The sequence below is a fragment of the Panthera leo genome, chromosome D4 (genome assembly GCF_018350215.1).
Source record: "Panthera leo isolate Ple1 chromosome D4, P.leo_Ple1_pat1.1, whole genome shotgun sequence".
NCBI lineage: Eukaryota > Metazoa > Chordata > Mammalia > Carnivora > Felidae > Panthera > Panthera leo.
Genome location: NC_056691.1, coordinates 47,527,650 through 47,543,543, shown reverse-complemented (window position 1 = coordinate 47,543,543; position 15,894 = coordinate 47,527,650). Strand labels below are relative to the sequence as shown.

Below are 15,894 nucleotides of genomic sequence, written 5' to 3'. Positions count from 1 at the left end.
TGAATTGCTTATTTAATACCTAGCTTATATATTTTCCAGACTTGGTTTGCTTTTATTGATTATAATGTATTCCTTGATGTATGCCAAAGAAACTGTTTTGTCCTCTATTTTCTCCTGCCACAAAGAGCAAGGCTTGAAATAAATCAAGCCTATAATCGTGTTAATAAAAATAGAACATGGAACATACTTCCTTCTTCAGGTATTAAACACTCTTTTCAGAGTGTACTAATACAGTCATATAGGTTATCGTGGAATGTGCTAGAAAATTTTGGTAGGATAAGCATTTTGCAGATGGTAGATTTTTTTAAATTGCTTTTTAATTTTTTTAAATGTTTATTTTTGAGAGAGAGGAGAGAGAGAGAGAGAGAGAGAGTGCAAGGGGGAGAAGGGCAGAGAGAGAGAGGGAGACACAGAACCCAAAGCAGGCTCCAGGCTCTGAGCTGGTCAGCACAGAGCCCAACGCAGGCCTCGAACTCACAAAGGGTGAGATCATGCCCTGACCTGAAGCTGAAGTCAGACACTTAACTGACTGAGCCACCCAGTTGCCCCAGGATGATTAAAAAAAAACAAAAAACAACAACAACAACAAAAAACAACAAAAAACATATCTATAGTTTTTCTTTGGGCTTGATATATCCTTCCCTCCTAGAAAAATTTCAGTTTACATTTAGGTGTATGACTCTTGCCAGTTTGGTACAACTGTGTTCCACACCAGGCTCAAGTTCTCATTAATGCTGAGTTGATGTGTCTTAATAATCTCCAACTGTGCTAACTTCTCCCAGGTGCAATCTTACATTTCACAAGGTTAATACATTTAATGTATACACTTACTGGAACTGTTTTTATCACATCTTAAGATTTTCATTTAGTCAAAGACCTAATTTCCAAATTTATTTTTCATTTCTTTTGTCTACTTTTTAAAGTGTCAAGGAAAACACCTTTATTCCATTAGTTAGCATTCCCATTCTTTTCATTTTTCCTCTGGTAATGATGAAGTTCTTGGTTGGAGGAACAGAAAGGGAGATGAGAGAAAAGTGAATTTAATAAAGTGTCTATTTTCCAGAATGCCTTCAAAACTGTTGAAAAGTTCATGAGGGTAGAGGGGAACTTACCCAGCCAGCTAATGAGCTATTCTTTAAAAAAAAAAAAAAAAAAAAAGTCATAGTAGTTCTTAACCAGGATATTATGTTCATAGAAAAGCACTTAGTATCATGCCCATCTAGGTCTTGAGGAATGGAGAGCTTTAATAACAACACGAACTTTTAATATTATACTTACAATTAATAACTTACTACAAAAGCCATTTGATGTCTCTACTCACAACTATTTTTAACTGTTTACATTACACAAATTAGTAAAACAATGTAAGTGCAACTGTTTAAGTTTTCAAGCTCTTAAGAGGTATTTATGTAGAAATAATTATTTTGTTAATTATACAGAATTCTTATTATTCATTAAGGTATATCTCTAGGGATTTCTTCTAGGAATGCTTTATTAAGTCACTGTTACTGTCAGTCAATATATTAATAAGTCAATTTATTTAGATTTCTCACTAATTCTAACAGGTCTTCCTTCCTCCCCAACCTTCTCCCTTTATGTAATTATAGAAAATATGTGAACCTAAGTCTGGTACTACCTTCAAATCATAGAATTGTAAAAAGTTGTTGAAAGTCATTCATTGAAAAGAGAGGAAAGCCAACACCACACTCTTCTTTTCCTATGCTGAAAGTCTTCTGACAAGATCTTTCCTTCCCATCTACTAAGAGTGGTTTCTTATTAGAAACAATTAAGAATGACTGGTTCTCTTACCTTCCCCACATATCAGAAGCTTTTTGAGGACTGTCATAATCTTCTTCAGTGAACCCTCACATCCTAGAACAGGCTGCACAACCTATATACACAAATTTTAAGTGATTAATAAATAGCTAACATAAAAAAGGAGAGATGTTTTATTAGTCATAAATGTTCTATTTTCTCTTATTGCTTTCTTTTAGCTGCTATAACGCATCAAAAATGAAAATACAGAAGTGGATTACATAGTGTCAGAGACGTGGTGCTCCATGCACTCTAATAAACGCAAATAAATATCCACACGGTTCTGGAGAAATCACTCAGGCTGTTTGGAACAGGTGCTTTGTACAGCATCATGGTAAGTTGGAAACATAAAGTTAAGTGTAAAATAATGTATTTGTCCATGTAGGGAAATTAAAGCCCTGTAAGACTTTACTATACTTGCAATGTCAGTGCCCCATGAACTGGATTCTTATGACCATTAAAAAAATTGAAAAGGAAAAAAAAAAGGGGGGGTGTCTGTGGATATTTTCAACAGGCAAGGAGGAGGCAGAGAAGCAAAGACCCAAGTAAGACCCCACAAAGGGGGGCGAAAGGAGAGGCGTTTTTAGTGCTTTCTGCCTTCCAGGGACAGCGGGGGCGAGACAGAGAAAGGAATGAGGCGGGAAGGGTAATCAGGACCGTTGGCAGTCGAGAGGAAGAAGTAGGGGGCCGAGTCCCGGAGTTTATGACTTCGCTGCGCACCTGCAAGGGGGTGGGGTGCCGCTCCCCGGCACAGGAGGGGCCCCGAACGGGGGGGAGCGGAACGGGGGCTTTGGCCCTATGGATACCCACCTGCCGGGGGCAGAACCCCTCGCTCGACGGCCTCCGACCCCGGAACTCCGGCACCCTGGCAGCCCCTCCCCGGCCGCCTGGGGTTTCGGTATGGGTGCTGGGTTCCTCCCTGCCTGGCTGCGGTGGGGGGTGGGGGAGGGTGTCAGAGTGCAGGGCCCCTCCAGCAGTCACCTCCCGAGCCCGGGCCCCTCGGATTGGTTTTATTCCCCTCTCTCCGCCCTGCAGTTCGCCCCCTAGACGGTCCCTGGCCCAGAGAGCAACGCGGTCGGCGGGGAAGCGCTGTCCCGCGCTGCGCGGAGCCGCGCGGAGTTGGTGGTGCGAAATTGACGCACAGTTGCAAACTATCCACCAGTTAATATCCTGCTCGCTTCTGCACCCACGCAGCCTGCTCTTCTCGCCCCTCTTCCGCCTGTATTTTTGATTTTAGGATCTTCTGGTTCTTTAAGTGTTTGGATAAAATTGGTCTCCATGATCTACTGAGATTTAACAAACAAAAAAATGACCCGATGGTCCGATGGTTTTCATACTTTTTTTGAACGCTAACTGCAGATAATGTCATAGGGAGGAGGGGAGAGAGAAAAGTGTGTGTGTGTGTGTGTGTGTGTGTGTGTGTGTGTGTGTGTGTGTGAGAGAGAGAGAGAGAGAGAGAGAGAGAGAGAGAAAGAACCGACCTAGGATAGGGGGAGGGCAGGGGGCTTCCTTCTCTTGGAGGACAGACAGAATGATACATACTGTCATTAACAGTTTTGACCCACCCAGACCCCACCCTTCGGTTGCATCCATCACACAGTCATTACAAAGGGGCAGCGCTGTCACACTGCTTGCCCTGCTCCTGGGGCTCTCGGGCTGGCTTAATGAGGTGCACCCAGCCGGGACTATTGTGCAGCGCGAATCAGGCAGGAACGCGACGGCAAGGATCCTAGCAGCTGCTCGCAGCAGCCCCGCAGCAGCAGCCAAGCCCAGACCTCAAGTGGATGGATGCCTCTGGAAGTGTTTTCCTGAACGAACCCATCAGGCAGTGGAAGACTGTGACAGGGCTAGTGAACTTAGATGGGGCATTCCTGTCCTGCAGTTGAGCTGGCTGGAGGCAAGTGCAGTCACTCGGGTAATCGCTGGGGTGCTGGGAGCCGGGGGTGATGGTGGTGGTGGTTTTAAGCCAGTCCTCAGTCCAAAGACGGCTTGGATCAATTTGCCCTCCAACCACTCAACTCTCCCTTTTACCTTTTGTTTTGTTAGCTTGGCTTTTTCCACCCCCACCCTCTCCCTCGTGTGGTGTGAACCGCGCGTCTTGCTCTAAGATTTGTGCATTTAAATGTAATTCTGATTGGCGAATGTTCTTTCCTTTTTGTTGTGATTACTAGAGATACTTTAGTCCTGCCTTCCCAGTTCTGCGCCCTGCACAAGCAGTTTTGAAAAATTAAGTGCAAAAAGCATGACAAAGCAATATGAGGTTGCCGTGGTAAGTGAACTTTTAAACCAAAAATTACCATTTCTTCTTGTATGCTCGGTCTGTGGGTGGTTTGAAGGGGAATCCTCACACACAAAGGGCTGGGGGCTGGGAAGAGGGGGTGGTGAAACAAAAAACAGTAGTTCTAATTTTGTTTTTTTTTCTAACTATGGTCAATAGACATGTTCTGCATTTATCTGGTTGATACTCTTGGGATGGTTTTGGGCTTGATGCATTTAAAGTGGGTGAGAGTTGGCAGTCTGCAGGGTTGAGGTGCTGGGGAGGAAGGAAAAGGGACCTGGGTTATTGTCTGGTTTTTAAAAGAACCCTGCAGCTCTGACTTCCTGAACTCAGCCTAGTAGAGTAGCGGGGTCATTCCTGATCCATATCCTTAAAAGGGAGAAAAGGAGCAATGGGGGGGTCACCCTGAGTCACTACAACTATCTTCGTGCCCTCGCCTGCACTGTTAGACCTCCTGCTGTCATCCTCATACCTTCTCAGGTAGCAACTTGAGAAGCCATCATTCTTAGATAATTCTAAACGGATGATAAAATAATGCATTTGGTAACGTCTTAAAAAGAGGTTTGAGCTGGAGAAAGGAATTGCTTACCACTCCACCTCTCACTTTTCCTGTCTCTTCTCCTTGCCCTCTCTCCTTTTACACTAAAGAGTACAGATTTGTTGAAGGGTCCTTCCCCAACCTCCTCTCCTAAAACCTTTTTCCTGTTTTTAAAATAGGAGGTGTATTCTAGAGAAGGATTTCTGAGTTTTGCTCCCTTATCTCGTTCACTTTCTGTGACTAGCTATCCAACTTAATATTTGTGGTATACTTAACCAGTTTGAGTTTGGTAAAGGGCTCAACCTTTCTCCTGGAAAATTCTAAGTTGTTTGACCAGCTCTGACTTAAACAAACAAACAAACAAACAAACACTAACAGTGCTCAGTAGTGTTAACTTTTTCTGTTTGTGAATCTGGTTGCCTTTTAATTTGTCAAGGGCTGTTGTCATGGAGATGACTAGGATGCCCTATTTTGGAATGGACCCACACATTCTCTGATGAGGCAGGCCTTCTTTAAGCTTTCTCATTTGAAGGATGGGATGGCAACAAAAATGCCCCGTGAGAGTAATTGTATTCATGTTTTGTTGAAATCATTCTTAATTATCATTTGTATGTTTGCAGATATAATTGCAAATGCTTACATTTTTCAAGATCTATTCTAAAATATTTTTAAGTTATTATAAACTTCCTCTGATCATAGAAAAACAGGAAATAACTTTTTAAACTGATTCCATATTGCAACAAAATTATTGAATTTTATTGGGCATATAGTTTAATAACTTTTTTTAACAACTGACTTATTTTTTGTCTCTTCTGCATGAAGTTGATGTAATTTGCCAGTAACTATCGAAGGAAAGTGACAACTTATGCAGCTGGATCACAACTGTTGCTTTTAGTCTTGCTATTTGCAATCTCCATGTTTAAAACAGTTTTCTGTTAGAGATTTTAAACACCAAATGGCTAACTAAACTACTAATCTGTTGATACAAGCAGAATCAATTTGGTGAAACTTTGAAAAAAAATCATAGAGGAGTTTAAATTAGAATCTAGTATTTTATATGTTTGTAGTAGCAAGAGTTTCAGTTGGGAAGTTTGCTTTTCTTTTGCACTGATATTCTTGGATTACAGATAATCAACAATATGTTTAACTCTATAATTTGTTTTGGACCATGCTACTCAATTATCATACCTATTTAATTTTGTGATTAATCTTGATCTATACTAGTACTGCTTGTTTTTTCTAATAAACATCTTAAACTGTATTTATGTGAAGAATATAAACAAAGTAAGCATTTACTACTACTGTACAAATATTTGCAAGTAAATTTATGGCCTGTATATATGCAAAATTAGGTTACTTTAACACTTTGGGAAAAACACTTTTAGTCAGAATTATTTTACAACAGTCATAATCTCATATAAGCCCTCAACTTTACTATCACTTTCTATCTCCACACTGAAAATAATGTTTCACTTGAAGATATTCATAGAAATTATTATTTAAAATAAGCTGGGTAATTGAAAGTTGTCTAAATGATAATACTAGTGCCTATAGTTTAATATCTTATAAGCATACTTAGATTATTTAATGCCATCTTTCCTGGCACTTTCCCTCATTAATACCACAATTCTGTGGCAATTTTAGATTTGCTAAATATTCTCAATATGAAGAATTCTTTATATCAGAATGTAATATCATTTCTTTCCTCAGTGTTCTAATTATATGGCATTTGCACATTAGAAATGCAGTAGCCGTGTTCTGATATTTTCCCTAAATCTCAGTCCATTAGAGTAAATTTTACAAAAAACAGAAGGCTTATAAAGTTCATAAGAACCAAATTCTAAGTGTTTTCAACTAAGCAGTAGTCTCATAGAAATATTCATTGCTTCCCATAACATCGACTCACTTTATGTAAATAGGTATCATAAATAAAGGACCAAAATAGATGACATAGACGTAGGGAGTGTAGGTGGGTGGTAGCCAGGGTCACCTAGCATTCTGTTGCGCATTTTGCGTACCATGTCTAGGACATGAAATGTGCTTGCAAAGCAAACAAGCAAAAGAGGAATAGCTGAAGTGATGTTATGATTTTAAAAATTCAAAAATAACCTTCATTTGTTACTTCTAATTAGTATTAAACTTCATGTGTATCTTTTATCAAGCACACAATCTAAAACAGTGAAGAAGTTCCCTTAAATAGTTAACATTTGTTGTCTACTTGCCATGATCCAGGCATGAATCCACTCATCTACGTGAGTGCTTTACATACATTATCTCAGTTAATCTTCAAAACACTGTAGGTGTTAGGTTTTATTATGCCTAGCAACTAAGGAGAGGAAGGTCAGACAGTTTAATGAGCATTTGAATCAAAATCTATCTAAACTTGGGTCCAAAATCAAACAAAATGAAAATCAAATCATAGAAAATGTGAGATCATTTTCTAAATTTAAAGAGACACTTTACAGAAAACCCACATAATCTCCACGAATTCAGAGGATAGGAATGATTACCTGTTAATCTTGGCACTTTCTTTGATAAAACAGTTTTGAAGAAATAAATCTTACCGAAACATTCCTAATTATTTTCTCAAGTTGGGTTTGGTTATATTAAGCTAATTTGGCTGGTTGTTTCTCTCTTGGAACAATAATTATGAAGAATTTATTGCATTCTCCATCCCACCCCAAAAACAAACAGAAGGAGAGGAAGATTAAATCAATTATAGTGACAAAAGTATTTTCAAATAAGTACCAACAAAGCCTACTTACTAAAAAGAAGACCTAACTGCAAACCCAGTTTTCCTTAAACGGGGACTTAAAATAAGCAGAGTGACTTTTTTTTTTTTCATTTTACCAACTTAAGTGCTCTTTTTCATTTTAAAGACTTAAAAATTTTGATTATAATAGCATTTGCCCGAGTAATGAAATGTTATGTGATTTGATAGGTGGCAAATCATTTGAAGTCTTTTTTTTTTTTGACATAATATGTGTTTTTTAAGTTAGTTTCCCTTGATATACCTATAATCAATTAACTTCTGTAATTTTGTGAATTTTTAAACTGCCTTCATTTAATTAACTAAAGAGACATAAAGATAGAAAGTGAGATAGAAAAGAGAATTTTCAAATGAGATCCTATCATATGATTCCTTTTTAAATATGAAAGATGATAGACTCTCAAATATTAGAAAATAAACTGTTTCCCTTGAAAACACTTGAATTGTGCTTTTTTAATTTATAAATTTTTTGAACCTGAAAGATTGGGACATAGATATTGTATCTGCTCCAGTTTGCTTATTTATGACCTTGAATCTGTACAAATGGAGATGTTAAGATTTTATGGAGATAATCCATTCAAGTCCCCTTAAGTACCAGTGAAGAAATGTTTAAGGACATCATTTACATTCAGCAGAAAACTACTTTCTGCTGTAGAAAACTACTATTTTTCACTTTCACCTGAGAAGAAATGAAAGCACTCAGAATAACTCTGTCTGCATGTGATGCAGTAAATGGGCTCCTAAGTTGTTTGTGTAAACCTTTTTTTGTTTGTTTTTAATTAGCTTCTTTAAAATGCACAGACCTCACATGTTAAAAGAGCATTTGAATCTATACTCTTGTCAAGTGAAGAACTTTTAAAATTTGATTAATCTGTTTTGTGTCACTTTTTTTTTTAATTTTTTTAATGTTTATTTATTTTTGAGACAGAGAGAGACAGAGCATGAGCAGGGGAGGGATAGAGAGAGAGAGGGAGACACAGAATCCAAAGCAGGCTCCAGGCTCTGAGCTGTCAGCACAGAGCCTGATGTGGGGCTTGACTCACAGACCGTGAGATCATGACCTGAGCTGAAGTCAGACACTTAACTAAGCCATCCAGGCACCCGTTGGGTCACTTTTTATAAAATGAAATCATCTGGACCTATCATGTTTATTTTTTATTATTATTATTTTTTTAATGTTTATTTATTTTTGAGAGAGAGAGAGAGAGACAGAGACAGAGACAGAGCTTGAGAGGGGAAGGGCCAGAGAGAGAGGGAGACACAGAATCCAAAGCAGGCTCCAGGCTCTGAGCTGTCAGCACAGAGCCTGACGCGGGGCTCAAACTCATGAACCACAAGATCATGACCTGAGCCGAAATCGGGTGCTTAACCGACTGAGCCACCCAGGCGCCCCTATTTTTATTTTTTTAAAGATTTTTATCTTTAAGTAATCTCCACACCCAACATGGCTCAAACTCACAACCCTAAGATGAAGAGTCACACACCCTACTGACTGAGCCAGCCAGGTGCTCCATAGTTCTAAACTATGTGTCTAAACCCACTTTCTATGAGAATTCCAGTAGCTTTTTTAAAAGTCTGATAATTTTCAACCTTTATGAACCATGTTAGAATCAGGAAAACTGTGGGGCTTGAGTATTTCAATCCCACGATATTCTAGTCGTTGGTCACATCTAACTCAGCTTGACTTCACTTTGACCTTGGAGAACAAACCTTGACAAACCCTTGGATTTTCACCCCCAAGAAACTAATTCTGGTTACTTGCCTCATTTTAAATAAAATTCATTCTCAGTTTTTATTATAGTTCATAAAATAGTTGTATAACTCTCTATTTTAATCTTGATTTGAAAGTTTACATTACATTATTATATACTAAAATAATAGAACTATAAGAAGACAATTTTCTTTTTTCTCAAATTCATCAAAGTGCACGGGTCTATATATACAGATAATAAATAAGTGTAAATATACGTATACAAAAAGTTATGGTTTTGTTAGTATGAAGTGTAAGAGAAAACTTATTAAAGTAGCTTTTCAGTTTTAAACTTAAGGGGTAATTAACGCCCCAAAACTGAACTGTATCAAATGTTGAGAACATTAACTATATTTATTATTAACCAAAAATCTAAGAGTATTTTAGGTCTGTGGAGTCTCCACTGTTGCTTCCCTATAACTTCATAAATGGTATTTCCACTTGAAAAATTAGGAAGTATGGACTATGTTTAAATTAGGAAAAGAATCGAGGGACCTTAAGATAGTTCCTGCATAGGTTCTGGAATCCTTCAAGCTTTGCACCTCAATAATCCCTTTAGGTTCTTTTAAATCTGAAATTATTACATTTTGTGTTCAAATGAAAGTTGCACGTTAGAGATTTTCAAAGCCTTTCAGAGCATGAAGGGTTTACAGGATAGGGAAAAATAATACAAGCTAGATACCACCACACCTGACAGACATTGATAGAGGTTGAGAAGACAGTGTTAATGGGTTTTTTTTTTTTTTTTTTTGAAATAGAAATATAAAGTTAATGCAACCTGAGGTCATTACTGTTAAGAACAGAGAACTCAGCTTTTTGGGTGTTTCCAATCAAAATCATTAACCATGGGACACATTTTAAATATTTAATAGATCTAAAAAAATACTACCATCCTTTGTTAAGGATTATGAGAGTGAAGATCGCAATAGAAGTCTAGACTTTTGAATTTCGAATTTCTCCGTGCTTAATTTATCAAATTAAATTTGATATTGTGGTAGAGGTGGTGTTTAATACGGTTAGTTATCATAGATAACATAACATTTTAGTGTGTCTTAGAAGACAAATTAGCGGTATATGTTACTTCACAAACACTACAGTATGCTTACTAGGTTTTAGGCACAGTGTTTTAGAGCCAGGGAACACCCCACTGGGAAAGATGGCTTTGCTATCAAGCATTGCAGTCAGTGTAGGAGACAGACATGTCAACAAATGGTTATAAATGGAGTGAGATCATTGCTATCCGAGGTATGTACAAAGTGCTTTTAGGAGCACAGAGGGAGCTATCACCAATTTGCCTGCCGTTGGCTTTCGTGAGGGTATTCAGGAAGTGCTTCTCAGTGGAGGTGAAGTTTTGCACACCGAGTTTTTTTTTTTTTTTTCATTAAAAAATGTAAGAGTGGATCTTCAAATAATATAAAGGTGCAGTATATATTATTCTAGTTTCTACATTTGGATATGTACTTAAGATGAGGGAGAGCAAGTTTTCTGTGTAGGATGCTGAATTTTTTAAGATTCATTAGTGTAATTTCTCAGATACACTGCCTTTGACAAATGTGCATAGCATAGCCAGGCAAGCCTTTAATATATTGATTATGTTAGTGTTTTGTTGCTAGTAGCATAATGGATAAAGCACAGGCTCCATTTTTATTCTTCCATGTTCTACCAAATGAAAAAAAAAAAAAGAAGTATATTGCAAACCGTGAAAGGCACATAAAAGCAAAAGTAATTAAATACCATAAATGGTGAGGGAGATTGCCTGTAATCTGCCTGTGATCTGGGCTAGAATTAGAAAGGGAGGTGTAAGGAAGAGGTTATTTGAGAGGCAATGATATGAAAATGTTTTATAGAAAAGAGTTCTGCTTTATAACAATAGGGTATCAACTTAAGTGATTTCACTTTTCTTTGTGTGGCTTTCACATTTACAACAGAAGAGGGAAGTACTATTAATCTGAAATTTTCTTTACTTATGATTAAGTTTCATCATTGATCAGACTAAAACCACCCTATTTTTCTTAAACTCCCAACTGCATGAAAAATCTGCACTTCAGATTAGGACTTCACGTGAACAGCGTTATGCATTTTGCTTTCTGATATCTTGACAATGCAGTTTATCCCATTCTCCCTGGGATTCTCTCCTGGCAACAATTTTTTATTTCCTTGTGTTCATTTTTAGGAAAATCCTCTCAATATTGTTATATGTATTATTTTATAGGAAGGAAGCATGTAAAATACTCTTGAACTCATTTTACTTGTGAGTTTGAATAGCATTCAGATTAGAATGATTTCCCCAGAATTTTATAGGCTTGCCCAATCCAGCTGTATATTTTATATGCTAATGTAAATTCTATTTTTGTTCCCCTTGGGGGTTTAAGTGATTATAATTGTTGCTCTTCAAAAGCCAAACAGATGATGATTGCTGCTTCAGGAGTATACCAAAAGAAACTGGCTTTCATTAAACCTGCTCATCCACTTCATAATTATCTCCATTTTATCTAGCTAAGAAGCAGGAAAAAATGGCAAATACAGTTCATTGAAGCCAGTTCAGTTATTTAAACATCACTTTATTGAACTAGCAGGAGGTGTAAAGTAGGGGGAATGTTTTCATTCTAACACTGATATGTAGCCAGTGGCCCAACTCAAGAGTTAGTTGAGCATCAAATGCCAGAGGCCACAGAGAATGAGAGGGGAGATATTTTGAGCCATTCTGAAAGGAGTCCTCTAGTGGATACAATAAATAGTACTGCAATGGCAGCTATGCTGAAATACTCTTTTTGCTTGTTCTTCCTGAAAGTTAAAAATGAACTTAGCTATTTAGCTTTCCACTAAGACTCAAATGCATCCTAAATGAAAGAGACATTTCCGACACAACGTGTAAAAAAAAAAAAAAGTGGGGGAAGGAATATCGATAGGTTCCAAATATCAAATCCTTCAAAGAATCCTTATGGTCATATAAATAAGCCTTGTGATCTGACCATGGGTCAGAAAGTAGATTCTTATAAAGGTTGATTTTCCTCAACAGAGAAATCTTTCCCATTCAGGTAACACAGGGGCTCTGAGTTATCTGTGCCTTGGTCCTTGGGGGTGTATGGAGAGGTGGCTTTGGAATTGGGTTGTAGTGGAACATGTTCCTGACCACATACATTGCTGGCTGTCATGATGGCAGTGAGGGTCCTTGAACTCTCACCTGGAAGAATAGGAAAGTACCCCGAATCAACAGCTGTTGAAGCTTCCAGCTGTGAGAAAGCAATTCTCTGCTGGTTAAATGAAAAATTCTGAAAGGGTTCTCTCCTCTAAAATTTCAAAGAGCCATGTTTTAGAGACCAACTGTCTAAGGCTAGACTTGGATAAAACATTATATTCATAAACAAAGAAAATGGGAGGATTTATTTATTTATTTATTTATACAGATTTTCATTTTCATGTTCCATAATAGTTCAGCAAGTTTCAGGCAATTTCTAAACTCTAGTCCTTTCTAAACTCCAGGGTCAGAATAAAAATGTTCCCAGACAAGGAGTTTTTTTCCCTATCTATGCAATTTTCATTCTTAGATCCAGTGAGATTGTATATCAATGGCATGCTCTCTAAAAACTCTCTAAATAAAAAAAAAATCTTTTAGGGTGACAGTATTAGAATTTTCTTGGATTCCTGTGTAGAGTTATACCAGCATATAAATAACTCTGATTTCCTACCAACAAGGCCTGTAAAAGCCACAAGTCTGAGAATATACCAGCTGCACTTAGAGCTGCTCTAGGCAAAAAATGGTGAAAACCTGTGTGATTGTTTTTCTCATGTCTCCTTCACCTTCTCTTGATACCTCTAGGACATAGCCACCTTCTCTTCCCCTAGGGCTGTGCCAACCCTTTCCTCATGTTGTTACAACCCAAGGTCTAGTAGGACAATACCTCTTTCCCTTCCAACGTGACAGGTTGTTAATCTAATGAATTAATCTTCACCAATGGGAAGATATTAAGGAGACTCCTTTTTTTTTCAGTTAATATTTAAAAGTTACTCCCAAGGAAAATGTCTGCATTTTTGTCAAACAATTATGGTGAATAAACAATTATGGTGAATTATGCTTTTCTTAACCATGTTGGTGCTCCTTGATCTCTATCACTGAGGAGCCTACTTATTTTGAAATAGGGCAGTTAGAAATGAAGTAACTCAATAGGAAAATGTAACTGAAAAAATTATCTTATCTCCCTATATTTATTAAATAGACATAAAAGCTACAAGCTATAGGGGCACCTGGGTGGCTCAATTGGTTGAGCATCAGACTTTTGATTTAGGCTCAGGTTTTGATGCCAGGGTCATGGGATCCAGTTACATAGCAGGTTCCATGGCAAACATGGAGCCTGCTTAAGATTCTCTCTCTCTCTCTCTCTCTCTCTCTCTCTCTATCTCTCTCTCTCTCTCTCCACCCCTCTCCCCTGCTTGCACTCACACTCTCTCTCGCTTTAAAATAAAAAATAAAAACTTATATAGTAAACACTAAAATATATCCATGCCAATGCAATTTCCCAGGGCCATCTTACATGTCTCTTCTTCAGTGTGACAGGAAATTGTGAAAAATCATGTTTACTCTGTGACCTCACAGTCATATGAATGTAAGTCAAATCTTTTACTTTTTAATTTTTTTAATGTTTATTTTTGAGAGAGGAGTGTGCAGGGGAGGGGCAGAACGATGGAGACACAATCCAAGGTAGGCTCCAGGCTCTGAGCTGTCAGAACAGAGCCCAAGGCGGGGCTCAAACTCATCTGCCCTGAGATCATGACCTGAGCTGAAGTAGAATGCTTAACCTACCTGAGCCACCCAGGTGCCCTGAATGTAAATCAAATGTTTTAAAAGTCTCCCGGTTACATCCCTTTCAGCATAACACAAAGTACGAATTTGGCAATTATTCTGATTAATCTGCTCAACAGAGCGCCGTACCAAAATAGTTCAAGCCAGACTTAAACTCCAAGTTAACTGAGCAACTGAAGAAGTTGTACTGTTTTTTATTTAAATCAGTGGTTTGTCATAAACATCCATGGAGGGTTGTATAAACACATATGCTTAGACTTCACTTCAGAATTACTGAGCAACATCTCCTGGGATGTAGACCAGGCATCTGTACTTTAAAAGAAAAAAACCTCCCAGGGAGGTCGAGGCATCGATCCATAGCCATGTGTGAGAACCACCAGGCTTTCCTCTTACCAATTCTAACATTCACTGAAGATTCACTCTGTGCCAGGCATTCTCCTAAGCCCTTGGCAAATAATTTTTCACTTAGGGCTCGCAATAACCATAAAGGGTGGCTATTATTCTTATAGTACTCATTTTACCAATGAGAAATCTGAGGCTTTGAGAGGTCAACGAACGTGCTTCACATTATATACCAAGGTTTTGGGAGGGGCGCCTGGATGGCTCTGTCAGTTAAGTGCCCAAATTCAGCTCAGGTCATGATCTCGTGGCTCATGGGTTCCATCCCCGCATCGGGCTCTGTGCTGACAGCTCACAGCCTGGAGCCTGCTTTGGATTCTGTGTCTCCCTCTCTCTCTCTCTGCCCCTCCCTAGCTCACATTCTGTCTCTCTCTCTCTCTCTCTCTCTCAAAAATAAATAAACATAAAAATAAATAAGTAAATAAATAAAAAGATAGGAGAGAGGCAGAACCAGAATCCAGGTCAGCTTGAATACTATGAACCACTACAGTCCTGAAAAGACCTTTTAAATATACAGATTAAAAATGTATGGCTGTATTTTACAGCTATAATTTCCTACCTAGAAGCTTCTATTTTGCTGCTTTGATTATCCTAAGATTATCCAGAGTGTACATGGATTATTTCATTGTATGGCCTTAAAAGAGAGCTACTATATATGTGTGGAAGGAGATATGGTCAAAGGTAAATGATACTTTATAGGTAAAATGTCTTGCTGTCTTTGTAGAAAATTTCAGATGACTTTCTACCTTAAGCCTTAATTCAGAAACTCAGGAGATGCTGTAAACTACTTTTTAATTTCATGGCTAAACAATATTCAGAAATGACTCAATGTTAGAAGAGCATGCTTTTCCTTCCCGGTTAATTTCTTATTAAAAATATTAAAAACTATATAAAATCATTGCTGAGAAATGCAGTTTCCAGTGTGGAATATGCAATTTTAGGATTTGTTCTTTCTGATTTGGGGCTGACACCATTATTTAGAATAGTGATGACTCATGTCTAGGACTGAAATCTGTTTTTCATGGGTTTATACATTTTCCCCTTGAATTGCACCAAAAATGGTTTTTTAATTGGCTTTAACTCATGCCCAATAAATTGGACGAAAATTGATTGCCGCAGTCATGTTTGGTTTAAAATTATTCAAGACTGCGCCATGAGTCAAATGAGTGCATGATCGAGGGCAGCGGCGCTTTATGCCCTCTGTTTATGACAAGTAATGTTTTCTCAAAATGGTCATAATTCATATCTAAAAGTTAATATATTGTTCACAACTTATAGAGCTTGGAAGACAGTAGCAGAGACACTTTAAAGAATTCACATTAAAAAATAAATTTATCTTAATTTGGTATTATGTCTTAGTATCTTCTTTTCCAGTTCTACCAAGACTATGAGTTTGGTCATTATATTTCTTTAAAATTAAATAATACTGTTTGTTGATTCTTGGTCATAATATTAGAATGTTTTTCAACAGCAAAATTAAAGAAATGAGAATGTTCAGACTGTACCACCCTATAGAGTTGAGACTGTGAGCCAGTTTCCCATT

The 15,894-nt window shown here is 37.7% G+C and overlaps 1 protein-coding gene across 7 annotated transcripts in view; it reads left to right on the top strand.

Annotated features, from left to right (window-relative positions):
- ELAVL2 (ELAV like RNA binding protein 2) overlaps window positions 1–15,894 on the top strand; it is a 201,176-nt gene that overhangs the window by 32,301 nt on the left and 152,981 nt on the right. For 5 of the 7 annotated variants that reach the window (XM_042912819.1, XM_042912817.1, XM_042912816.1 and 2 more), the window contains exon 2: window positions 1,995–2,149. In XM_042912819.1, coding sequence (XP_042768753.1) covers window positions 2,147–2,149 — 3 coding nt within the window. In that variant the 5' untranslated portion in view covers window positions 1,995–2,146. Of the gene's footprint in view, window positions 1–1,994; window positions 2,150–3,986; window positions 4,085–15,894 lie in introns of those variants that run through there. The other 2 variants (XM_042912818.1, XM_042912813.1) reach the window with 2 other exon arrangements.